The sequence below is a fragment of the Carettochelys insculpta genome, chromosome 1 (genome assembly GCF_033958435.1).
Source record: "Carettochelys insculpta isolate YL-2023 chromosome 1, ASM3395843v1, whole genome shotgun sequence".
In the NCBI taxonomy this organism is placed as follows: Eukaryota; Metazoa; Chordata; order Testudines; family Carettochelyidae; genus Carettochelys; species Carettochelys insculpta.
Genome location: NC_134137.1, coordinates 271,669,443 through 271,695,550, shown reverse-complemented (window position 1 = coordinate 271,695,550; position 26,108 = coordinate 271,669,443). Strand labels below are relative to the sequence as shown.

Below are 26,108 nucleotides of genomic sequence, written 5' to 3'. Positions count from 1 at the left end.
GAAAGAGCCTGACTTCTTCACGGTACCTGTCAGGCCAGGTCAGGAAACAGGGGATGTGTGGAGACAGAGTATGGCACATGCGGCTGCTAGGGCAGACCACAGATAGATCCACCAGAGCAAGTAAGGGAGGACTGGGATAAGGGCCGAATGGGGGTGGAGGAGAGGGCCACCGCAGGGAAGGTGGTGCAGGGCCATGTAGCTAAGTGGGGGCAGACACGCACGGAGAAGGGGAAGTGCAGGGATACAAGGAGATTGGGGGTGAGGCTGACTGTGGAGGTGCAGGGCCACAGGGGGAAGGGAGATGGCTGAATGGGGGCCGAGAGACACATGGGAAAAGGGGAGAGGAGGTGCTGGGGCACAAGGGGATGGGGAAGGTGGCTTGTTGAAGGGGTGCAGGGCCTCATGGGGAGAGTGGGTGTCTGAGTGGAGTTGGAGGTACACATGGGAACAATGGCAGATAACTACCTGATATGTGACTAGGGGTCAGCCAGGGTCTGCACTGGGGAAGCCGTGAGAATCCTTCCCTGCCACCTCCATCCCCACAACCCCAACCTTTTGAATACTTTTCCCACCCATGCCCAACAACCTTCCAATGTCACACCTGGGGCCTCCTTCCCAGCAATTGCTTCTCTCTCCCTCTGTTCCTCCATTTCCCCTGACTCCCCCTAGCCTTTTCACTGCTTCTGAGGAGTATTGGAAATACCATTCTGTATTAAACAAACAATTATTTGAAATTCTGTATTAATATGCCCAGGAAGGAATCCATTTGTCAAAAAAACATGTCCTGGATCTTTTCTGTTGTCTGCATTGTTACAAACATTCTTGCTGACAGGTATTTTGAAATAAATTACCAACAAAATTGAAATTTGTGATGGGATTATGTTGTTATTTAGACAAATAAAATTGCATAATTTTAAAATATTGTGAACAGAATTTTTAATATTTTGGTGCAGAATTTCCACGGGAGTATACAGTACGATTTGCCCAACAGCTGAAAGCTTTTTAGATGATTGAATATTTAGCTGTGCACCTTAATCTGCAAGCAGGCAGGCTAATGTTCAGACTATTTGCCCCGTCTCAGATTATGTCTCTGAGCTCACTGTTTAAACACTGCTTGATTTTTATTTTGTTTTATTTTATTTTATTCCCAAACTGAGTGCTCCACACCAGCTTCTAAACAAAGCAAACTGCAGGCCTCACTGAGTCACCAATGTGGCTCTTTATGAGCTGCCCATGAGACAGGTACAGCTAATCTGAAATGACGCTTGGTAACTGCAACATGTAATTTCAGACTCAAGGCACCAATTTCCTAGTCAGTTTGTAGCTACACTACGTTACTGTAACAGGTTCTCAGCACAATTATCACAACACTCAGTAAGCTATTCATTTCAGAGGGAACAGAGAGATATTGTAAATGATGTTCCTTTTGAGGGAGTCAAGTATCTTTTTCTCTGGAAGAATGAAAATTTAGGAAGCCTTTCTGGCTTACTTTTCACTGTTATTCAACTAATATGACTCCAATTTTTGTTTTTAAAATATTGTACTTTTTAAAATCACTTACCTGGCAACAAATGGGGCTGACAGCCACCGTGAGCCCAAAGGCAAGGTGGAGGGGGGATAGTTCCATACCCCTGGAAAGGGCAGGGATGAGGGCAGTCTGTCTTTAGCACTGCCCAGACTGTGGCACTCTCCCTCCCTCCCCCGGCTGCCCAAACACCCCACCACACTTTTCACAATGGTCTGGTGCACCATCAGCAATTCAAAGGCAACCGGGGCTCCAGGCACCACCACTGCTGCAGTTGCTGCCGCACATTAAAGGTCCCTTTGCATCTCTGGGCCCTGATGCAACTGTCCCCCTTGCTTGCCCCCCCCACTGGCAGGCCTGCAGGCAGTATTCTAAATGTAGGTGCATTCCTTTTTGCAGCAACAGCATGGGCTAGGTACGGACAGTTTGAATATTTTATTTCTCCAGAATTTTTTTTAAATAATGAACTAATTTTTAGTAGCAATAGTCTAATTCCACCTATGCGACACATTTAACTATAGATTTTTGATCAGCGTATATCCTGTGCAGTTTCCACTTGTCTGGTGACCCTAAATCTGGATTTGTTACTTCAGAACTCCTACTGGATTCTCTTTAGTTTCAGGCTACACAGAGCCTAAATCACAATGGAGAACAGTACAAACTCATTCCCAACATGTAGAGCCCTGTAAATCTGCAGATATCTACTTTATATCTGTGGGCACTCACATCTGTGGCTGTGAGTATCTGTGGCTCACTTTTTCGTATAAGGATGTGAATACAAATTTTGTATCTACAACCCTGCAAAGTTTGCGGCTATCTGGTCCATATCCACAGGTATCCACATCTGCCGATGTGGCTGCGGCTATCTCTGGATCATTTCTGATGATGCAGATACCAGTTTGGTGTCTGCATAGGACTCTAGCCAGATGATGCATTTGACATTCTGCATCTTACAGCCACCTCCACTTAGCCTCTGGAGTGTTCATTGGATGGACTGACAGACAAGGGGAGTGAAGTGTTATTTTCTACTGGATCAACTCCTGTTGGAGAGACAGACAAGCTGATGAGCTTACATAGAGCTCTTGATGGACTAGCTATTCAGTCAGATCTCTCTATATTTAAGAGCACCCTACCAGTTTAATTTGACCAACAGTTGCTTGACTATGATCTCCCCATAGAGGAGATTAAAGTCTCACATCAGGACTTGGATTATATGGTTACTAACACGAGTAAGAAATGGCTCAGCTCACTGTTTTAAGAGGGGAAATTTGAGCAAGAGTAGGGTGTTGATATTACCTTAGTATTCATCGTTGGTGAGACCACTGCTGCAATAGCTTCCCCAGTTCTGGTGTCCAGACTCTCAAAAGGATTGTGAAAAGTCAGTGCCTCTTCAGAGAAGCAGCACATGGATGATGCGAGTTCAAGAAAAGATGCCTGACTGTGAGGGACTGAAGGAGCTCAATCTATTTATTTTACCAGAGTGACGAGATTGCAGTCTATAATTACCTCCACAGGAGACAATACCTAATGCTAAAGGGCTCTTTAATTCAGCAACCACAGGAATTACAAGATCCACGGTCGGCTGAAGTCAGCACAGTTCAATTGGAAACAAAATGCAATTTTATTATTTATTGTTATCTACAATAAAGCTAATTAACCTTTGGAACAGATTATCAAAGAATGTGGTAAATTTTCCATCACTTGGGAATTTTAAATCAAGACTGGATGTGTTTCTAAAGACATATCCTAACTCAATCACAAGTTGTTAGGCTAGAAGCAGAAGAAATCACTGGATGGAATTTTCTGACCTGTGTCTTACAAGCGGTAATAAGAGATGATTAAAATGGTCCCTTTTGGCTTTAAAATCTATGAATCTTTGTGGCACCAGATGCTACACAAAAACAAGAGGGTGAAGAAACTGTTCCTTCTCCCTAGAGATGAGGACCAAACCATAGCCAAAATCCGAATGCGCCAAACTTGGGACAATTTCACTTCTGGACTTCATGATTTAAGCCCATCTATAATTCTCTCTTAGAGGAGATGCTGGAAGGATATATGATTTTCCTACCACTTTGATTCTCTTGGAAGCCTTGACTTAGTCTCCATTACAAACAAAGTAGTAGAACATCCTAGTGATGAACGGCAAAGTAGGAATATAAAGGGTTTGTTTAAATAAGCACCCTGTGACCAAAGCACCATCATATCTGGCCATATCACATCCCCATATCACCTATTTCTATACTGCAAGTTTACCGCAGTGGGCAGTGTGCTCTCCACATCAGTAGCTGCCTCCCTGCTCTAGCTATTTCTTTTATGGCACAACAGCTGATTCTCACAAAACTGTCATGCCACTGCATCAGTCTCAGTTGTGGTAGTCCCTTGGTGTTGATCCAAAACAATGTGTAGTCCATGAGACATTTTGTTTGCCATTGCCCACACACAGGGTTGCCAGATTTCTCTGGTTTCCACCTGTATAGTCTGCCTCCTACTAGTATTACTGAAGTGACACACTTGAAAAGCAGGGGCACATGAAATGAGATGTGTGCTAATTGCACACAACATTGACTCTAAGAGCTGTGTGCTCTCACTGCATCCAATCGAAGTGGTGGAAAAAGTACCCAGAAAGTTACTTAAGTAAAAGTACAGCCGCTTTGGAGGGGGAGGTACTTAAGTCACCAGTGTCCCTCTGGAAAACTACTTAAGAAAAAGTACACACACACACACACACATCACATCTAGATGGTAGTCAAGTATCCAGAAGCGAGAGCAGCTGCACTTTAACTCAAGTAACTTTTTAGGTACTTTTTCTATGTCTGGTTCTGCTATGGTTCAGTCAGCACACCCCACAAATTCCAGGTATGAAGCGCAGTTAGCAAAATTACCCTATGCCAGGAGACCATCTTGGTTACAATAATGTTGCAGCCCACTGAGACGAGGGAGGGCCATTCATACGGTCCACTTGCTAGCTTAGGTTGCCCATTTCTATCCTAGAAACTTGGCTGCAGCTGAAGAAGTCTATAAAGGAATGAAAAAGCCCTGCAGCCCAAGTCTTCTGGCATTGGACAGTCATGGGTTTTTAACCACAGTGTAGAAATACTGCCCAAGGCAGGGTTTTAGATCTCCTGTTTTCTCTGCCTACATGCCTAGCAAACTGACATAATGGTTCATTTAGCTAGCAGTGTGACTACGATGTGCTTCCATTTGGCAATCTTTCCTTTGAAACAAACTAAAAAACATTTTGTGGAGGAAAAAATATCCATCATCTCAACCTTCCCATCTCTGACCCTACCGTGGGTGATTTAATCTTGACTTGGGGTCTAAGAAGCTCCAGGCAGACTCTTAAGATCAGCAAAGGAGAAAAAAAAAAACAAAAAACAAAGCCAGCTGGAAAAAACATTTTTCTTTGAATTGAGAGACCATGGTGTAATGCGTATTGGAAAAAGCACATAAGTATTGCCAAATCAATGCAACCACATTTTCACACCAAGTTAGAAGAAATGGAAACCTGTGCTAAACAATGCTGCTTTGCACAAGTCCAATTACCCTAAATGATAAATTGCCTAATTATTTCAGCTCTACAGTCTCTTCAACGTACTTTATCCCTTTCTTCACAGTCACTGTCTACAGAACAAAAGCATTTGACTTTTACTAATTAGCGAGAAGGAAAGATGCAGGACATTTAAAGGAAAGTGAATTTACTAAATCTATTTTATAGTTATTCTTCCCCTATCAAGGAAAAAAAAGATCTTAATAAATTATTAAAACCCTGCTCTGCTAGAAGAAATTTTTTCTCCCTGAACACTGCATAATATCAAAATATTTACCTTTTGTTTTTCCATTCCTTGGGCAACTAACAGATTAAAATACAAAGTTAGATTAACACCTTGACATTAGCTATAAGGTTCTCTCTTTATCAGGCTATTAAATCTTGGTACCTGGCAGTATAAACCGTCATCATATTGCACCTTCAATGCATACAAAACTGATGCATAAAAAAGGGGAGCTACTGAGAGGTTTCTTTTTATCTTTATGTACATAGGCTTTTTGATAACCCTTCTGCACCCCTACCCGTTCGGTTTACTTGAACCAAGAGCAATGAGGGTGAGAGTTAATGGACCTACAGCTCTGAACTTTTTCAATGATACATCATTTGGTTTTTTTGGATTGCAAAGGGGTGTAACATGAAGAAAGATGTTAAAGCTCCTCCAATTCCTGTTGCCAAAATGTACCTGCCTCAAAATCATTTTAACTCGTTCCTTCCACCCCCCATCTCCCCCCTCTTTTTTTTTTTTTTGGACCTAAGGGAAGAGATTACCTTTGTACCATCCTTCTTCCCATTTACAAAAACACCCCTGACATTGTTTTAGGATATTAAAATGTGAACTTGGTGCAAAGGGCTGGTTCGACAGCCCTGAAGAATGAATTATTCTGTTCATGGAATGCATTTCACATGTGCAGCAGCAGCACAAGCTTTCCATCCCTGTCCTTGTCATGAAGAAGTTGGACCTTCCTGGTCGAGCACCTTTGGGACCTGGCATATCCAAGTTCACTGGAGCAGAAATAGTCAGTTCTGGCCCCTCTTTTGTCAATCTCTGGCCTCTCCCCTTAGAGCCGCTGACCCTACTACCATCCCCAGCCAGTGGACTCTGCTGCTGACCTGGCAGCAGGACCAGTTCAGCTCCCGGCCACCTCGTTCCTCCACGACCAGACTCCCAGCTGCCCCCCATGGTCAGATACTGGAGCTCTCTGGTCCAGCAACATCACAAGACCACAAAGTCTAGACCAGAGAGGTTCAAACTGTATCTCCATGGTAGCCAGGAGAGGTGTTCACCTGTAGGAGACAGCCAGAAACCTAATTCCAAGTGCCTTCAATATGTGGCTCTGCTAACAACATTGCCACCCCTCATACTAGTGCAAGAAGACACTTGTCCATATGTGGAGAGAGAAAATGAATCTGCTTCACATATAGTTTTGCAGCAGAGGCATTGAACAGCAACTACCCTCAGTTTCCATTGTCTTAGGCCCTTATGTCCTCTCTCGGCTGTTGATAAAGAGGTGATAGGCTCCATAGCCTATTAACAATCATCCAAATCACACAGGCTATGACTACACTGCAGGATTTTTCAGAAATAACTTATTTCAACATTCTAATGAATGTTCTATTGTTGAAATAACTTATTTCTGAAAAGAGTGTTCACATGGCAAGAGCATTTTGAAATTGACTGTTCAAACTAGAGAACCCTGTTTTGAAATAAGAGCAATGATGGGATGTCTCCCTGGAGGCCAAGTAAGTTGTAATTACCTCTGGTTAGTACACATGGAGTCCGTTTCAAAATTGAAAGGGGAAGGGTTGGCAAAGGTCATTTGTTTTTGGTAGAGTTACCATTTCAAGTTACATGACCTGTTATTCCAGAACAACAAGCTTTGCAGTATGGATGTAAATTTTTTTTCCAGAATAAAACAAAAACAACAAACAAATAAAACAAACAAAACAGTGTAGACAAGCCCTTACACACTTTTTGAGAAAGTGGCCTAAATTTTCAAAAAGTGAATAATCTCAGAGTCTCAATTTTCAGTTGCCCAATCGGAGACACCATAAAATGGCCTAATTTTCATAAAAGTCTGTGGTCTGATCTGAAAAAAATCAGGTCTCAATTAGATCTGTCAAATTTTGTATCCAAGAAATCAAGATCTCCAAAATCATCTGTCACTTTTTGGCAATTTATGCCATTTTTGTTGTTGTTTTCTGTTAGTAACTTTGGTGAAAATTCAATGCGCTTCAATTCTTTTTTATACTACAGTATTCATCAGGGTGAAACCAAATAGTATTAAACAGCATGCAAGCTGATTTGTTTTCATTTTCCTGACGTCCTCCCAACACCATTTCCTTTTGTCCCATTTTAATGGAGACAGGGTTCTGCACAGCATGTAGCTAAACCTACACAAATAGTCCACTTATTGGGAGGTAAAAAAACCCCATAAACTCTGAAATATAATTGTTCCTCTAATCCACATTACAAAGGCTAAAATACATAAAACCAAAGCTTCCTGCTGTGCAGGAGCAAATGGTTAGAAATTGAAAATCTCCATCAGGTAGGGTGAGGACAGGGACGGCAACAAGGGGAGGTCACAGGAAGTTCATCCCAATAAGTTACTGCTTTCTATACTCATGAAATGCAAACTAGTTTCCATTCCTTCTGGCAGCTGGTCAGTGAGCCCTCCTTTTGTATACTTGTTGATGAATAAATGGACTGGCTGTTTTCTATTAATACTACCTAATTTATGGCCATACCTGGAGGAAAAATTCCATTTTGACCTAACTCTCATACCAGTTAAGATCATTTTTTCAGCTGCCAACACATTAAACAAGGAGTTTAATTCCATCATGTTATGCTTCTGGGGGTTTAATATTTCATACCAAATTATACAAGCACCCTCATCAGCCAGCTTTCAGACTTCACAAGTATAATATAGGTAATTTAGGATTCTGACCAGTCCCAGTTTGCTAGAGCTATATTTTTAGATTACAGAGTTCTCCTTTTTCTCCTCCCCTATAGGTCATTCACACACGGACACATCTAGATTATTTACTGGTAATATTTATTACTTGAATTCTTCTATTCCACAAGGAGGGCCTGTACTGAGAGACAAGGTACCTCTTTCTCTAGAATCTTAATATCCCAAGGTCATCTTGGTCAGGAAAGAAGCTTCTTGTATTGAGATCTCCTCTCCATGGCTACATGGCTTTCCACCCTCAAACGTTTGAGGCATACGGGACTGGTGACTGAGGGGTGTTTAGCCGCAGAGGCATGTCCACATGGCCCCTGCAGTGCCAGCACCCGCTTCTGCCAATGCTGAGCTCTCACGGGCTTTGGGAGTATTCAAACGGCACTCTATTTGCAATCATTTTCCATAGCTCTGCCGGGAGCAGCGCTGGGCGGAGCACCATGTAGATCCAGCCCATATGTGTTGCTGAGGTTTGAGGACATCTCAGGAAAAGAGGAACTCATGGTAATGCATAAAGCAGACTACAGTGCTACATCTGAAGTACCATTCATCTCCTGAGAAATACTGTGGTTAATTTGGAGAAGGGAAAAGGATATTGTGGCTCCAAGTGGAAGCTAATTAACCATCTAGGTTCAGAAGTTACCTCCTTTTCCAGAATATTTTTGCTGCTATAATTTAGTTTGGTTAGTATCCTCCAGGAGATGTGGGTATGCTGTCCTGGCATAGTCTATCTTTAGTCAAAGTTGAGCTTTTGGGCCCCTTTATAAAGCCATATGCAGAATCACAAGCAACAGATAAGACTAGATTTCATAGGAAAGAGACTGATGAATCTGTGCTAATTAGCTTGGAAAAGAATATACACATTTATTAGAAATTGGCTGGGGGCCAATAATATAACCTTGAAAAACAAGGGCTGGCCATGTCAACTCCAGAGCATCCTGCCTACTCATGGTGCTTTCCCAGTGGCCAAGCAAATTTCTCACATGCAGGCTCTCTTTAGTGTTAAGTTGCTGGCACAGTCAAAGAAAAAGAAGAACACATGGCTCCTGCTGAGGATTTAAGGGACTATGCTCATATAAACTAAGAATGTGCTCTTAAAAATAATTCTAAAATGCCTCCTGATTTAGCAGTCAAACTGTTTATGTCTTGCAAGTCTAGTCTGAAATATTACAGTAAGCCCTCAAAATGCGCGATTTTGAGTTGCGCTTAACTCACATTAACGCGAGTTAAGCACAACTCAAAATGCCACTCTCCCTCCTCCAGCCCTGGCTCAACCCCCCTGGCCCCACGTGGCCAATCAACCCTCCCTGTGTGGCCCTAGTTCAAAGCTCCCCTGTGGCCTCAGCTCACCAGCCCCTGCGTGGCCCTGGCCTATCAGTCTCCATGCCCGGCTCCAGCTCACTCTCCCGCCATGCGCGGCTCTGGATCATCCCCCTGTGCATGGCTCCAGCTCACTTCCCTGGAGGTCTGCGTGGCTCTGGCTCAACTGCACCCCTGTCCCACACACTTGCAGTACCAACCCACAGCCAGGCTTAGCTCTCCCCAACTCCCCCTCAACCCCAGGACTTGCCTTTCAAAAGCAGCTCCAGGTGCTCCTGCTGCTGCTTCCCCAGCTGCAGAACGTGCATTCCGCTCAGGAAAAAAGCCCTCCCGCCCCGACTTAGGTGAAATTTGAGTCAAGCAAGTGTGTGTGGGAACACAACCCTTGCATAACTCAAGGGACTACTGTATAAAGAGTGGAGAATCTCAAAAACACAAGGATTGATAGTCCATGAGTACTTACCAAGAGTGCAGGTATGGAGGAGGGCAGTAACTACTAACTCCTGCCAGTCCAAAGTTATTTTCCAACATGTAACTCCTAACAGAAAACATTGTATCTATCTAGGGTACATATCTGGCCCTCATTACTGTAATATCTGGGCATCTCACAAGGTTTTTTAAAATCTATTTATCCTCACAAAGCCTTGTGACAATTAAAAGTATTCTTATCATCATCCTTATTTTACAGATGGGGAAGCACGGCACAGAAAGACTATGTCTATATTAGGCTAAGAGAGTTCAGCACAGATACGTAATTCTAGCTACAGCAGTTGTGTAGCTAAAGTCGATGTATCTGTGCTCAGCTAAGTTGGCTGTCTATAGTGGGGAAGGTTGACAGGAGATGACCTCCCTTACTCCTCGCATTTTGCAAGGAGTATAGGGATCAACTGTGACCTGAGAGGTTGGTTTCACGCATCTCTACTAGATGCATGAAATTGAACCCCAGAAGATCAATTCTCAGTAGGTCAATCTTTGGGGTAATGTAGACCTACCCTAAGTGACTTGTCTAAGGTCACATCAGACACTGAACTTGGATTTCCCAAAAATCCTTCCTCCCTAGAAGCTGATTGTGACAGAAAGTCCACACTCTACATATTGTAATAATCTTTGTACACAGTATGCTTTGTGAGAGTTCATCTGAAAACTCATCATTTATTCATCAATATAGTCCTGATAAAATGTGTGGCAGTGGTATATGTAAAGTAAGAGATTTCTTTGTACCTTCTTAATGCATGTTCCAAACCACAGCCGCAGTTGTAAAACAGATCTATCCCAAACAAAGGAATGTGTGTGGTGCTTAATTTGCATTTCAGCAGTAAACAGAATCATCAAGCAGGAAGGATAGACAAAGAAACCTCAGGTAGGTGAGGAAAAAGCATCAGGAAACATCCTTCTCCACAGATGTTTTGTCTCCAAAATCTCAGCTGGAAATATTTTTCCGCGGGGGTGGAGGGACTGACACTATAAAAAGAAGGACAGACACACCAAGAAACCCCTCTGCCTCCCTGCCCTCCCCCACAATCCATCCATTCATTGTACCAGAAGGGACAAAGGTAGCAGTCACCGAACTGCAGAAGGAGTCTTAGCCTAAGAAATTTGGTCAGCAAGACTGCTAAGAGTATGCTGTGAAAGAAATTGCTTGAATTCTGTAAGAACTTTTATATTAGGCACCAGTGGTATTGTTTTAACTTCACCTCGTGTAACCATTTCTGGCTTTTATGCCTCATTACTTGTACATACCTAAAATCTCTCTCTTTGTAGTTAATAAACTTTTTTATTATTATTATTTAAACCACTATCTTTAAATTCACTGTCTGTTAAACTTCATTTGGGGCAACAAGAGATGTGCATATTATTCCTATTAATATAATGCAAACTTTATATACATTTGCATTGTCCCGAAAAGGGCTAGCTAGTATTGGAAATACATTTTTGGGTAAGATCTTGGATTGGAGGTATGCTGAGATCATCCTGAAATATAAGCAAGTGGATGAGAAGCAAAATACGATTGGCTGGATGTAGCATACACAGTGGGAATGATTTGCATCCTGGAGGTTGTCTGTGAGCAGTCCAAACTGGAGGGCACAGCAGCAAAGCAGTGCAAAGAGCACCCCAGATGTAGAGAGCAGAGGCAACACAACTGCTCATTGGCCTGGATTGTACCTTGGGTATGTCACACTGACAGAGTGCAGGAACAGCCAGGAAAGATGTTTTTTCTTCTCCTGATCTGGCAATCTTCATACAGCAAATATGAAAATATCTCGAGACGCAGATTAATGGTTAAATGCAAAGATCTAGTGACCTTAACAGGAATGCAGAAATAGGCGCTTGTTTACCGTAGTCTAAGGATTTGATACTGGGCTTTTACTTTAAAGGAACAAAACTGCTTCCAGGCACCCATTGGTCCCATGAACAAGATACTGCTCTGAAACATCCTCTCCTTGCACAAATAACAAAATCAAAGTGCGCCTTTTCTTGGACAAATTGACAGCAAAATGATTCGTGCTGGTTGGACTTATTTTGTGTGTGTTTATGCATAAACACTGCCCCTCATCTGTGGAATTTTTCCAAAGCCAACATACGATACAGGCTTTCTTGTCAAATGCAAGTTTTTCCTGTCAGTGTATTTGCTCAGCAATGCTGAGTCTCTGTAGTTGCAAGCTTCTGAGTGTAAAGTGCCTTGAGATAAAGTATGAAAGACACCACATACATGCAAATTGTTGTGGATAATTCCATGACAGTGTCACTTCTGTGACTTTCACCTCTTGTTTTTGCTAACACACAGAGAAAGCAAGCCTGTGCTACTAAACAGATTCACTGCATAAACAGCTTAAAATACAAAGTACTCGATTAGGCAAAATTACACTATAATAAATATGTTTTCTTCTCACTACTCCCCAGGAACTTTATGGAAGAGAAGAATTTTAAATTGGTAAAGATGCTTTTGTAACAAGACAAAAACATAATATCAAGCTGTATTTAGTTAAATTGCTACAAGAGTAGGAAGGGAGTTCAAGGCAAAGAACACAACCAGCTGGTGCCTATCAGCTAAGCTCAATGAAGACAATGCAGCCACGTTGATTTACATGAGATAAGAATCTGGCCCCAAAGTTTGCAAGTTAGGCAATAAAAGAAAGCCTTGCTTGTGTCCTTATTATTCCATGAGTTACTACAGCAAGTTCATAACCAGCAAAGGAATGGCTACAGACCAATCCAGTCCTGCGTATGGCTAATTTACCATTCACCATGCAGAGTACATTTATAACCACACCTAAGAAGGATCATTTTATAAATGAAATAATAATAATGTGTAAAGCATCTAGGATTGACATCAGGTACTTACTTAATAATGTGTGATAATTTAGGGTAGACACTATTCTACATCAATGAAATTCAATAAATACAATTTAAACATAGAAAAGGCTATGATGTCTTTGTTTGACATGCCAGAGTAACAGAAAAGCACATGGTTATGGGACAAAGCTTATTCCTTTAAAAAAGTTCTTCCAAACTGCCTCTAAGTAGTAAGGTAAAATCCCAAGGCCTCAAGTTTCTTTAGGATCCGTGAATTACAAAAGAAAGGAATAACTGTAATTAAGACATTGGTCTGTGAATCAGCATACGTCAGTTCAGCTCCTGGCTTTTCTTGTGTGACTTTGGGCAAGGCAAAGACTCAGTGAGTGTATAGATACAGCGCAGTGAAATGCCTGTAGCTGATGCATGCCAGCTGACTTGGGCTATTGGGCTGTTTAATGGCAATGTGGATGTTTGGTCTCAGGGCCCTGCAACGTGAGAAGGTTCCAGGAGCTTGAGCTGCAGCCTAAACCAAACTCTGAAACGTCAGTAAAACAGGGCTCACAGGCTGAGACAGCTGGCATGGGCAACCTGCAATTTTCTAACTGCAGTTTAGACATTCCCACTACCTGTCTACTTCTCATCCTTAAAATGGGCATATTTCCTTTCTTCCTCCCTTTCTCTATCTAACCTACCACACTCAAACTATAAACAGTCTGGGGCCAGGGATGGCTGCTTATTATGGGTGAATCCATGCTTAGTGCAACGGAGATGGAGTCTTGACTGGAGCTTCTAGGTATATAAATAAAAAAATAAATAGTAATAGATACTAATTAAAAACAAGAATGGAAGACCTACCCCCCACCAGGGCTCCATTTCCATACTTCATATTTTCCATAAATATTTGCTCTTTGTTTTAACATATAGTTACATTTGCTTCCTTATTGCTTCCAACCACAAGTTCTCCCTCATGTTTGTCCGGCCCTAACAATGTTCACGTGCACCAGTGACAAGAGTGAATTAGCTGTAACTCAGGTGGAGCCTCACCGTAGCCTTCACAGCTACCACCAGCCCACTGAGGACTGAATCATTAATACAGTATTAGATGTTTTTCAGATTATTTCAGCATGGTTCGAGGATCGGCATCAGGTACTTATTTACACTTGCCATATGCAGTGTCAAAATCACCAAAATTAACCTCAGCTTTAGTCCATTGATTCCTACATCATCTCTATGAGGTAGGTAGGTATGTACATAACTCTTGTCGTATCTTACACATTAAACTGAGAATTGGAAAGAATTGATGTGTTTTGAGTGAGTCCACACAGTGAGTCATTTTGTTCCTTTTTTAACCAGAATCAGAACTCAGGAGCTTTCTTGCTCCCAGTTCCACCCCGCAATCTACTAATTTATGCTTTTTGCCTTAAAATTAAGGTATGGGTGCAAAGGTAAATTCTTATCACCTCTTTTGGCTCTCTTCACCCTTGGAGGATGAACTGTCCAGACTCCAGCTCCTACCTCACCCCCAAAATTAGATTAATCACCTGCTGCTCTGAAAAGGACTTAAAGACAAAAGGGAGAACTGACACTGCTCATTTAAGAAAACCATAGAACCTATAGAACAAGGGAACCTGTCTTTTGTACAGGGGGGTTTCTCTGGAAGAGGACAGAAATGAAGTGGAAAGAAAGGCAGTCGCATCACTGCCAGATGCAGCCCTTGCGTAGGGCAAATCAGGGTGACTGCCCAGGGTCCTGTGCTTTGTGGGTCTCCGCATTTTGGTAAAATGGGGACTGTCCCAGTACTTAGCCCTCTGTCCCACATCCCAACTGATGAGGCAGGGAGGTGAGCAGGGTAAGAAGGCAAATGGGAAGGAGGCAGTCAGGTGGGAGAGGGGTGAGAAGGCAGGTGGACAGATGGTCAGGAGGAGAGTAGCAGGTAAGAAGTGGGAGGTGAGTGGGCACCAGTGTTCCCTGTCACCTGTGTGCTTGGGCTGCTGCTCAGGAGGAATTCAAGCGCTGCCCAGATGATGAGCAGAGCACCCACAGCTAGGTTTTATGTTCTCCTGATGGTGCACATCCACATGTGCCTTGGTGCGCACAGAAATGCGTTCTGCACATGGAGGGAACAGATGAGAGGGAACATTGGTGGGTGTGTCACGCTGACTGTGTGGAGACTAGCAGGGAGGCTTATTTGTCCCAGGTCCAGCCCCCCTCAGGGATGGCCCTGATCATTGCAATGGTATCTGCTCCCTCAGTTCTGTTCCTCATGTCTTCCTAGACTGTAAGGAGGTCAAGGCAGAACTGGCAAAGGAGTCTGAATGGCAGAGAGGAATGGTTACTGAGCACATGTACAAACCCAGGAGGGGCACAAATGTAGCCTAAGAGAAGGAACAGAGTATGCAGCAGAGAGGAGTGGAGGTGAAGAAGTTATAACCCCATCCCAGTGCATGCACTCTTGTTTGTGGAAAACCGAACGACCAGCCCCATCCTAAGGCTGTCTTTCGTAGCAAGCAGGTCTGCAAGGTTTATTGTAGCCTAGGGGAATGGTAGCTTCTGCATTTGCTGTGCACATGGGATACATACAGGGCCAGGGGATAGGGAACTCATGGGAGTGTTCAAGTCCAAACCCTGGAGCCACCACGGAACCTCTCTGTTTCTCCTTTGGTGCCAGTCTCACCCTCATTAGGACAAGTCAGGCTGTCATAAAGCATCTGAGTGTAGTTGTAAGGGCTGTGGGTGCCTCTTACTCCCACGTGAGAAGGGCCAGGATTGGGCCTGCTATATATATCCCTTTCACCCAGGGGGCTTTATAAGCACTAGTAAAATACTATATTATCTGTTCCTATCTACGCATACATTAGTCTGGTCGCCACTGAAGTGCAGCCATTTCTGGGGTGTAACGCAGATACTGTTGGAAGGTCATACTGGAACTCTGCACCACAGTGGAGACCAATAAAATAGACCTGGTATGACGCAAGTGAAATTACTGTGGATTTTATTAAGCATACTGCAACTACCTGAGTGTAAACAACAAGAGTCCTGTGGCACTTTATCGACTAACAGACACTTTGGAGCATAAGCTTTCGTGGGCAAAGACCCGCTTCATCAGATTCAGGTGATGAGGCAGGCAGGTGAGCAGGGTGAGGAGATGATGAAGTGGGTCTTTGCCCACAAAAGCTTATGCTCCAAAATATCTATTAGTCTACAAGGTGCCACAGGACTTGTTGTTTTTGAAGATACAGACTAACTTGGCTATCCCTCTGATACTGGAGTATAAATTTGGCTGTACATGACACAGTGTTTAACATGTGTGCATCTGTGAATAGATAGAGTTTTCTATTTATCTGCTGGTCAGAGGCAACCTAACCAGCTGCATCCCTCTTGCGTGCTCTGTCCCACTAATTTACTTTTACCATGATCTTTACGTTGCAAAGCACCTTGAGTAAAGGTGAGAGCTAAGCCAAAATATTAAGCATCATTTGACTAGTAGGAGCTGTTCTGGTTTCTTAGTAACGCTGATACCAGCACACCTTTGGGTGAGAGACACAGCCACACACACACCATAATACATGAACAGAACATTAATATATTCTCAGTTCTAAAACAGCTTCTTCCCCTACAACTTTTCAAGTCAGTTGTGAGGATTTTAGATTTTAGGCTAAGTGTGGTTAATTACTGAGTGAATGGGACCGAACTTCTATACCTTCTTCCTGACCCTGAAGGGAATTCCTGGATCAGGGATCCTTGAACACATAAAAAAAGATTAATTGTGGCCAATGTTGTTAGGAATAGGAAACCTTGTGACAGGGGGTCATGAAGATGGGAGGCACGAACATATTATTGAAGAGGACAGCTGAATGACTACAGTTGTGCTCCTCTTTGCCATTGTCATATAGCCATGTATATGTCATCTGTAACTACAACTGAACATTAGTGAAGTAACAGGGAACATGCTCTGCAAGGGACTCTGGACAACTGTGCATGGAATGCCTGGGGATCCAGGATAACCTCCACTAAGAAACAAAGATAAGGCTATCAGTTTCACTGCGCATATGAATGCACATTGAACTGACCATGTATTAAGCTGTTAAACCATCTAGTTAATCTGTAAACCCACCATTCCCTCCTCTTGCTTTATATTCCACTCTGCCACTGAAGCCCTAGTGATGGAGCAGTCCCTAAATACCACAACAGATAGAGCTATAGTGAAAATAAATTTGCAATAGGAAAAAAACCCCAAGCCTGAATTTCTTTGACCCTAACAACAATAGAAGTTCAAACAAAACAAAAAGACAAAAGTGAACACACCTTTAGCAGCCATGCCCACATCTACTTAGAGTTATATGGAAAAATATAGTGTATTTGTGTATGTAGATGTGTATATGTGTGTGAGGGGAGAGAGAGAAAGTATACACACACTCTTACGTGTATATATTTTATTTGATTCTGTTTCTCACACTTGAGGCATAGCCATGGGTGGGCCTGAGTGGGCCATAGCCCACCCACTTATGATCCAGGCCCACCCACCCCCATCTGCCCCAACACCCCCTGTTCTGTTCAGCCAGTTTGGTGCTTTTGCTGGAGAGCAGGGTCAGGTCACAGGGAATTGCCCAGCTCTGCTGACCTGCACGCCTGCCAACATCCACTACTCAACTCCTTACCTTCTGGGGCTCAAGTCCAGCCACAGAGCCCAGTCAGGGACTTGTTCTGCTCCTCTTGCCTGACCCTCCTCCCTGACAGGAGCACCAGGAGGGAAAAGCAGGGCAAGCCCCTGTGGCCTGACCCTGCTCCCCAGAGACAGCGCTGGGTGGTGCAGTGGGGCAAGTGTCCCAACCCTGCTCTAGGGATCCCTCCAGTTCCCAAGCAGGAGTGTTGGTGAGGTGCAGCAAAGCAAGTAGTCCGACCCCGCGCTCCACAGCAGCAGCACTGGGCTGGTGCAGCAGGAAAGACTTCCAGACTCTACTCCAGAGACCCAGCCTCCCAGCAGGAGCACCTGGCAGAGCCCTATCCCACTCCTCAGGTATGTCCCGCAGTGTCCCCTGACCAGAGTGTCCATCCCACCCCACCCTCACCAAGACTGCTTGATAGGAGGCAGCCCAATCTCTCTGGCTCCCCTCCCCTGCCCCCATCATTGCCCATCTATCTAAAGTCAGCCCCCCTCCACTCCCAAGTGTCCCCTTCTGGCTACACCTCTCTCCCACACCTTTTGGGTGCCACTTATTTTTTAGCTTGTTAGTTCCTTGGGAGGGCACAGACAGCAGGGCTGACGGCCAATGCAAGCCCCGGCACAAGGTGGGAAGGGAGCCTGGCTCCAGGCACCGGAAGTGGAGGGGCCAAGGGCAGAAGGAAGGGAACACAGAGCAATCAGCTCTTAGCACTGCTTGGACACCACGGCGCTGTCCCCCTCCCCCTCAAGAGTCACACGGAGCCGTGGAGCGGTGCTGTCGCAGCATTTCAAAAGGGCCTGGTACACGTGCCCCCTTTGCCCCCCGCCATTGGCAGGCCTGAGCACATACTATACTTCTCTATTCATTAATATAATATCTAGCTGACTAGATCGTAACCTATACAGGCTGCAATTGCATCATAAACCAATACACCACACCCACGATAGTCCTAAGTGTGCCCTCAGTCACATTGCAACTTGTCAGGATCATCCATGAAGTTAAATGGCTGTGAGGGCAGAATCTGCCTCCTGCACCCGAGCGAAACAAGTCAGATGCTCCACTTGGAGTGCAGCAGTACTGCTGATAACCTAGTCTTATCAACAGAGTCTTGTAGTTAGAATGTAACATACCAGGGGTCACTCAATGGATCAGCTCAGACTATAGGCATGAAAGGTGTAATTTTGATGAGGAGAGAGCCTAGTGTATAAGGTTGATGAATGCCTGCATTTCACTGCTATTACTGTTTTAGAGAGCTTGAACGCAAAAGGAATCTTTCAAAAAAACTTGGGAGTGTGCTGTTCAAAAGCAGAATTGTCACTCTAAAGGATGTTTTTGTCTACAGGACAGATGGAGGCAAATTTTCAAAGTAATCCGAGCGTGGCCTTTATTTTTGCACAAGCAAAGCTGGGTAAAATTGCGAAATTTTAATCATGTGCATTTTTGCATATTCTAAAACCTGTATGCAAATGAGCTGCTCAAATATCTAATTACTGGATTTGCATGCAAAAACGATGCAAAGGTGAGTTCTGGGGTGCATAAGAAGTAGGCAAGCCAAAACTGCATGACCAAAGAATTGAGCATGCAAATTCATCAGCTGAAATGAAGAAAGCCGTGTCTAGTATTATTTTTGTTCTATAAAAGTCCACCGGACTCATTAAAAAGCCCACAACAAACAATGAAGACAAATGGAGACACTAGATGCTGCACACCATCTTAATAATTAACAACTAGTGCAGAGACTTCAGAGACCAAACTGTTTGTCACACTGTGTTTTAAGTGTTCCCACCAACTATATCCAACAAAATGCAGATTTTGGACTTGTCTTTGTAGGTAGTAGAAGTGAAGAAGGCATCTTTTTATGAAGTTGAATTTTAAAGCAAACAGGTACTCTATTTATAACTTTTAAGTCTACATATAGCGTCCTTACTGATTTGAGATAAATTCAACTTATTAATATTTTTAACAAAGGTTCTGAAGATCATTATTGAGGGCAAAATTTCTGCTTATAAATATTCAAAAAATTACTATTGTCCGTAACAATAGCAAAACAAAACTGCAGGTGTAAGGAAGGAAGAAAACTTGAATTATATCATTTTAGAGTTTGGCCACATTTGGGCCAGAGACATAGTGAAGTATTCTGCAAATTATAAGTTTTTATTATTAAAAAAAAAACAGTTTAGCTCTGTAGTTGGAACCACACCAATTTACATCAGCTGAGATTTTGCCTCTTTCTAGCTATCTTTTTGGCTGCAAAAATTTATGCAGTAAACAGATGTTCCTGCCCTGTAAACTAGTTTGGCAGACAACTGTTTCTGGATCAACAACAAAAGCAACATAGGTGGGTAATTGTCTCCTTCAAAAACTCACTGGGCCCATATCAACGTTAAAATTATTAAGCACACAGGCAATTTTCTGTCTTGTCTTTAAAAAAAAAATAAAAAGGAAGAAAACCAAGGTAATTGCATGCAACTGTAACTGATTCACACTAGACATATTTAAACAGAAAGGCTACATCTACACAAGCACACTACTTCGAAGTAGCCTATTTCAATGTAAGAACATAGAAACAGGCTACTTCGACGTGTATTGTCCACACGTCCTCCAGGGCTGGTGCCATTGACGTTCAATGTCGAAGTAGCGATGGAGAATGTCGAAATTGAAAGGAGCTGCCCCAGAAGGAAATGTAGAGTGTCCACACACACACAAGCGCTCCCCATCGAAATAAGGGGCCAGCAAAGCCCCAAGCTGCTCCCTTCAAGGGCCCCTCCCAGACACACTCAGTCTGCACAGCACAAGATCCACAGAGCCAACAACCAGTTACAGACCCCGTGCACGCAGCATGGACCCCCAGCTGCAGCAGCAGCAGCAGCCAGAAGCCCTGGGCTAAGGGCTGCTGCACACAGCGACCACAGAGCCCCACAGGGGCTGGACAGAGCGTCTCTCAACCCCTCAGCTGATGGCCGCCATGGAGGACCCCGCTATTTCGATGTAGCAGGACGTGGATCGTCTACACACGCCCTACTTCGATATTCAACGTCAAAGTAGGATGCTATTCCCATCTTCACATAGGAATTGCGATTTCGATGTCTTGCCGCCTAATGTCAATTCCTATGTCAAAATAGCACATGGTGCATGTAGACGCGACGCGTGCTATTTTAATATTGTGCCAGCTACTTTGAAGTAGCCGGCTAGTGTAGACGCACCCAAAGAGTGGGATATACCTGTGTCAAATTGTGAACTCGATTTTATATTGTAATCTTATTTTGTGTCAGGACCTACAGCCATTTAGCTATGTGCTGAATATATGTCCAATCCAAGTAAGGGAAGATTATTGCTGCCCTGTCCAGGAACTGTGCTTAACACTCTGCTGAAGTATCATCACTGAGAAGCAGTCACAGAGCAATCAGGAGTGACCCATTTTGGTTGTCTCTCAACTACTTGTCCAAACTCATGGAACAATGGATTTTCTGCATACCTGGTATCAGCACACATGGTAGGTCTGCAGTTTTTCAGCCTGGTAGCATGGCAAAAGGAAAGCATCTGTGTTTATATACTGCTAGGAAAAAAAGAGCTTCTGCTTTGAAGTGGGGGACTGGGGGATGGGGACGACACAGCACTGTTACACGTAAGCCATATGAACAGGAGAGAGAGAAAGCAGGAGGGAATATGCCCAGCATGAATGCTGATAAACTTCGATGAAAAGAAAACATGAGACTGGGAGGAGGATACAGCTCACACCTGTTTCTCGTTTTCAGAGATCGTAGTTCTCTATGCTTTCTAGAATAAAATGACTGTGATTAAGAAATTCACGTGTTAAGCCTGTGCTCCGATTTGTCTGAGGCCTCAACCTGGTAATATACCATGGATCAGGGCAACCTGTCTGAGGCGAACAGCTGAAATTTGACCTTTTGACCTCTACATGCAGGCCGAGTGCCAGTGATATTTTTCAAAGTCACTAACAGTCCTACTTACAACAGCTGTATTAATAAATAAATGAAGATGCAGAGCTTTATCGTTTAGGTGTTGATTGGCAGCACTAGCTGGTCTTTTGTTAAGCCACAGGTGGCGTGGCCTGGAGCAAGCTCCCAGCTGCATAGACAAGGAGAGGTGGGGCTGAGTTCCTGCCTCGCATGCCAATGAAAAGTGGCTTATGTGCCACTCTTGGCACTTGTGTCAGGGGTGGCTGACCCCTGCCATAGACAATCAGTGCTAGAAACAGTGAGTACACACTACCTAATCCCAGTGGGTTTTGTTGTACCTAGGAGCTGGGTTCGTACACAAGAGGCTGGTGTCTTTACCAGGCGTTTCCAGGCCAGGTGCTGACATTTAGCATGGCGTGCTTTTATTTTTCTAGTTAAATGACTAAATATACCTAAACCCCAGGAAATACATACAGGACTGGGGCTGAGATAATGCTGGCCTGCACTAGATGCTATAGGGGGAAGATACATTCACAGTGGATTAATAAAAACAAAGGCTATGGTTTATTTAAATTTTACTCCTGGGATCTTAACTTTTTGCACTTCCTGATTTTTTATTTTAATGGTGCAAGATTCATGTTGCATTAATGTAGCTTTGTGCATGTGATTTACATTTTTAATATCTGCCTCACATGTCCTGGGCCCATATTTCAAAGAGGGCACTCTGCTCACACGACTTATATTATGCAAAGAGCATGGAAACATATGAAGCCAATGAACCTACTCACATGTTTTTCAGAGAACTCATCTATCTCCTGCAGCAGCTTCCTCTGGCACTCTGGGTTGGTGGCTAACAAGTAGGTGGCGAAGGAGAGGGCACTGGTGGTCGTTTCATACCCAGCAATCAGGAAGAGGAAGGCTTGGCCTACGATCTCATCTTCGGACAATGTCATCTGAACCTTTCCCAGAGGGGCCTTGTCAGTAGGAAGCATACAGTCCCGAATGGATAGATCAGCTCGGTTGACTGTGTCAAAGTGCTCCACCCCAATAGCGTTTGTAGAGCTGCGGGCATCGAGCATCAACTGGAGAAAGTCTCTGCGCCTCTGTGAAATGCAAGATGAAAACATATTCTAAGAATGAGTCTAAATAATAAGTATTAGACAGGTACTCATGTTAGTCTGTATCTGCAAAAACAACAAGAAGTCCGGTGGCACCTGATTGACTAACAGATATTTGGCTGCATCTGATGAAGTGGGTCTTTGCCCACAAAAGCTTATGCTCCAAAATATCTGTTAGTCTATCAGGTGCCACAGGACTTCTCATTGTTTTTTCAAACTAACAACTATTCACAGATGTTCAAACTGTAAGTGCCTAACTTCAGACACATTAAAGGGATCTTATTTCCAGAGGGTGGTACTTAGCACCTTCTGGTACTACTTATGTCCCACCTGACCCACACCAGCCCAGGTGTACTGGTCAGTGAGTATGCATGTGTGTGGTGAGAAGGGGGCAGGGCAGGGATAGAGACATACTCTCTGCTCATTCCCAATCTACTGGCTGTGAGAAGACAATAACAGCAGGTGTGTTGCTCCACATTTGCCCACACCTAAGGTCCAGATAACCAACCAAGTTTGTTTAGGGGAGCCAGCCTACAGAGAGTAAGCCATAATCTAGGTTTCAGAGCAGACATATATATCTACAGTTTTTGTATTAATATAACTATACTGGATGTGCAGCCTTCAAGGATGGGGTTGGTTTTATTGTTATGGAAGTGCTTATATTAGTACAGGTTGAACCTCTCTAATCCAGAATTCTCTCAGCTGCCAAACCCCGTAATCTGGCATGATTTTAATTAGCCGGATGACCACTTATCATGGGTGTGGCCAAGTTTCCTGTGGTCCCATAAAGTTTGTTTCCAGTCACCAGTCCTGGCTCTCAGTGTTCTGTGCTGTAATTTAGCTGTAATTTACCCCTAAATGTCTTCTAAGAGCCCTGTAAGCAGTGAAATTGATGGTAATGGGATAGACAATATTGACCTTCTGTGGTCCAGCAGATTCTGTCCTCTGGCACTGGTCAGGTCCCAAGGGTGCTGGACAAGAGAGGTTCAATCTCTATAACTAATTTTGGTAAAAAGCTACACCAATATAAGCACCTTTACACTGTACAGTTAGGTCAGTACCAAACCTGTGTATGTACCTTGTTCATGCAAAATGCTGGTTGAGCCATTCTTTTACTAAAACTACCTGTTTGTGTCATTTTGTGCCAGAATAATGCCACAAGCACAAGTTGAATCCAAGCCAGTTTGCACAGCAAATTTGATACGACTTTTAAATGAAGCCCAAAAGGATTGGATTGACTTTTGAAAGGAGAATATAATATTGTTGTGCTGAATCTAAGCCAGGAGGCCAGGAGGTTCATTTTCAATTCCTTAAATACAAACACAATGGATCAGACCACGGAAGGGACACAGGAGTGAAAGCAATGCCAGGATCTGACATGTTGCATATTGAAAAGGGAAAGCACAGATCAAGTATTTCTTCAAAAGAATTAAACCAGCATTTATTTATTTATTTATTAAGGACTAAACGGAAAACTTCTTGCATCAGATGACATAGCTAAGTTAGAGAAAGGATAGACAAATGAAGGAAGAGTGAAGAAGGAGCAATTAATTATATATGTCAAAGGACTTAATCATATAATATTTTTACATGACATGGGAAAAAGAAGAAGCAAGAGACAAGAGGAGAAATATTTTATCTCCTGTGCTCTAGTTCTGCTGCTAGCAAACTGCAGAGAGACACTGAAATTCAGAGTGTTTGGGTAAGGTAAGGGAATAGCACACGACCTCTCTAAGCTCTCCTTTGAATCTCAGTCCATTAAATGAAAGCTTGTAATTACGCATACGAATCTGGTGTACCCAAAAGCAAGAGGCTGATTATAGTGGCCAACAACAACTGTAACATATACAAGAGCTGTGTGTACCGGCTGAGCTGATCTGCACCAACCCCCAATGTTCTGCATGCATGAATTTTCCAGACTGATGAAGCATGCAAAGTCATATTACTATATATTGCACTCAGAAATGTGTTCCATCACTTACAATACCACCCTATGCCTCACTTAAAAATGTGTTATCCACTGAAATGAATGTATTGCTAGCAAAAAGCCCCTCACATCTAATACATGAAGAAATAAAAGCCTTGTGACTGTATTGTAGCTGCTACTGTGTGAAATAACTTCTTTCCCAGCTGTCCTTGTGAATAAAGAATCAATACTTTGGCATACTTTTACTCTTTTCTGTATGGCTAAGAACTGCACTTAATAAGCCCTACGGAGGACTTCATTCTTGTGCTAATTCAACGTTTGTTCTGTTAGTGAATGTTTTGTTCAGTCAAAAGCCAGCTCGTACTCATGGTCCACATTTGAAAGTTTCTTCTGTATACCTAGTTCATTTAGGCATGCGATATTGACAAATGTCCTGCTCTGTATTTATGTATATATTTTAGAATGAGGCTGTCTGCCCGTAAGTCCATCCATCCATGCATCTGTGAATCCATTTGTTCAAGAACTCCTCCTAAACGGGTAAGAGCTAGGACCACCAAATTTGGTATGCAGCCTCCTCTCATTCTAACTTAAAGCAAGGTCAGTATTTGGTTGTGCCACGAAAATGGGATGAGCCTGGAATCTGACAGTTTTCCAGAACATGGAAAGAAAGGGGGTTAAGAGGAGCAGATCTATACTGCAGAGTGACCACTGGGAGAGGCCACACCAGGAAGAGAGCAGCCACCTGGGGCCAGGGCTATTCACGTTGCCAGCTTTCAGGCCAAGTAAGTGACCCCTGCCCCTAAACCCCTCCCTCTAGCCCTCAACTGTAGTGCCACATGGGGGACACCCCACTGGCCACCAACCCCACCAGGACCAACCCAGGCTGGGCAGTGCAGCCTTGCCCCTCCCAAGATGATGGGGCTGACAACCACGGCCCAGCCCACTCCCCCGCAGGAGACACTGAGGAGGCAGGAACTACAGCCTGCTCCCCCTGGAGGAAATTCTAGGGGGAATGGGAGCCATGGCCTGCCCCTGCCCCCCCAAGATGGAGATGCCAGGGGGCCAGAAACCACTGCCTGTCCCCACCCCTGAGGAGACAAAAGAGGGGCCAGGAACCATGGCCTGGATTTCTCTCTTCCCCAAAGATGACTCCAGGAAGGGACCAGGAACTGCAGCCCCGCAGCAGGAGAGATTCTGTGCGGGTGGGGGTGGGGATAAAACATGGGCACACACCCCCAAGGAGACACCAGGGTAGGGAGCTGCCGCCCTGCCACTCTCAGAGGAGAAGCTGTGGCCAACCAGTGCAGCTTTGGCCCCCACCCTGGACCAGCACCAGTCTTCTCCACCATGGACAGCCCCTGTAGGCCCTGTCCCGAGACCTTCCAGTGCCCTGCCCTGCATCCCCCACCCTCTACCCAGATTCCTGCACTCACCCTGCCCTAAGTCCCACCACATACCCAGACCCTTACCCTCACCCCCTCTTGTGAGCTCTGCCCTCACTCCTGAACCCCCACTCCTTGTCCTGAGCCACCCAAACCCTGCCCTGACTCCTCCACCTTCTACCCACTGCCCCGAGTCCCCATGCACACACAACCACCTGACTTTAGCCACCCCCCGTCCTCACTGCGTCACCCTCCTCCCCTGCCCTGAACCCCTGCTACCCTCCCAGCTCCTCCCCACTCTTTCCTGCATCTCCCCTCCCCTGCCCTATATAATCATTTAAATACAGTAAGAACATTTTCCTTTTAAAATAAAAATATTACTACAGTTAGGGACCCAAGCAATGCCAGGTACATCTGCTGGTGCACTTATAAAGGTAATTTACACCGG

At 44.0% G+C, this 26,108-nt stretch overlaps 1 protein-coding gene across 1 annotated transcript in view; it reads right to left on the bottom strand.

Moving 5' to 3' along the window:
* The window catches only part of TBXAS1 (thromboxane A synthase 1), a 353,481-nt gene that overhangs the window by 75,447 nt on the left and 251,926 nt on the right, over positions 1-26,108 (bottom strand). The window contains exon 9 of the mRNA XM_074983822.1: positions 22,022-22,336. Within this exon, the coding sequence (XP_074839923.1) occupies positions 22,022-22,336 (315 nt within the window). The remainder of the gene's footprint in view (positions 1-22,021; positions 22,337-26,108) is intronic.